Below are 1481 nucleotides of genomic sequence, written 5' to 3' on the forward strand. Positions count from 1 at the left end.
CTCGTAAGGACTCTCTATCACTTATCATATCGTCATGCCTTAGTGCGCTAAATATCAGCTTCGTGATTAGCAAACTTTAATCGCTGTTTATTTAAAAACTATTATAGCACCGATATATTCGCATTTCGAATTTTTGTCGTAGAATGCTCCAAAGAATCCATTCTTGAGGAAGGGTAGTGGTTTTGGGACATCCTGTATACACATACGATAGCAATAATTTTTATATTTTCAGCAATTTAAAGCAGCTGTACGACGTGCCTATCAAAGAGGCCTGAAAAAAGGCACAGCTTCAGAAAAAAAAACAGCGGAAAGAATTGCTCTGCAGGCTACGTCGGTTATAGGAAATACTTCGCCGGCCTTATTACAATATGCAGCAGCGCCACCTCCTATAGAGAATATTCAGGCTCGAGAGTGCATTTATGTACAAAATCCTCCACTAGTGGCGCTACAATATTCCACGCCTGCCATAGGATATGCGTCTGCTGTAGGACGTAGGCCTCTATCTGCTACGTCACAATTTGCAGCCGCACCTGCTATAGGATATATGTCTGCTGCAGGATGTACACCTCTGCCTGCCACGCCACAATATGCAACCGTGCCTGCTATAGGATATACGCCTCCGCCTGCCACGCCACAATATGCAGCCGTACCTGCTATAGGATATACGCCTCCGCCTGTCACACCACAATATACGGCCGCGCCACTTGTTCCACAGTATATTCCTAACCACACTTCGATTCAAGACTATCCTCCTCCACCAGCCACACCACAGTACGCAGTACGCCTGCTCTAAAGTCTATTCTACAATGACCGTAAGCCGTATAAATTGAGCAATCGTAATCGATTATTCTCCTCATATTCGATTACGATTGGAAAATTTTTATGGTTTACGATCATTGCAGAATAGGGTTAATACAGAACCCATGGAGCGGTTCGTGCGTAAGCGGATCAGCGGATCGCCAATCACAGAATCGTTCTGTTAGATTTGTTTACAAATTTTGCAAGCAAATCTAACAGAACATTCTGTGATTGGCGATCAGCTGATCCGCTTACGCACGAACCGCTCCATGGGACATTACCCTATGGTTACCGACGTAAGAATTAGCCAATCACAGTTGAGAATTCTTTTGAACTCTGGCTGATTCTTACGGTACGTCTTATGATTACTGCTACGGAAGAGAGTCCTTACAAGGATCTTCTTTCAGCAACTTGAAGATTATAATACGCAATGTTATTTTTAGAAATTTTTATTACTTTTATACTAATTCTATGTACTGTTACTGTGTGTGAGCGTCGCCTCCTTTAGGATATTACAATCAGTATTCGTAATAAATATAATGGGTGCAAACACAGTATGAATAATACTATTGGTAAGGTAAAATAAAAATAGTATTTTTCTTAAACGTAACTTGTTACTACTACATTACTCGTTATAAATGATTGGCTTCTTATATCTGATATACATATAATATGTAATGTAT

The 1481-nt window shown here is 40.7% G+C and overlaps 1 protein-coding gene across 1 annotated transcript; it reads left to right on the forward strand.

The window, feature by feature from the left end:
* Nucleotides 1–232: 232 nt before the first annotated feature.
* Nucleotides 233–793, forward strand: LOC108778370 (proline-rich protein 36-like; the record flags this gene model as incomplete). Its single annotated transcript, XM_018545576.1, has 1 exon — nt 233–793. A coding segment is annotated over one exon (561 nt), but the record flags the coding sequence as incomplete, so codon positions are not given.
* Between the last annotated feature and the right edge of the window lie 688 nt (nt 794–1481).

The sequence above is a fragment of the Cyphomyrmex costatus genome, unplaced genomic scaffold (assembly GCF_001594065.2).
Source record: "Cyphomyrmex costatus isolate MS0001 unplaced genomic scaffold, Ccosl1.0 C2297143, whole genome shotgun sequence".
In the NCBI taxonomy this organism is placed as follows: Eukaryota; Metazoa; Arthropoda; class Insecta; order Hymenoptera; family Formicidae; genus Cyphomyrmex; species Cyphomyrmex costatus.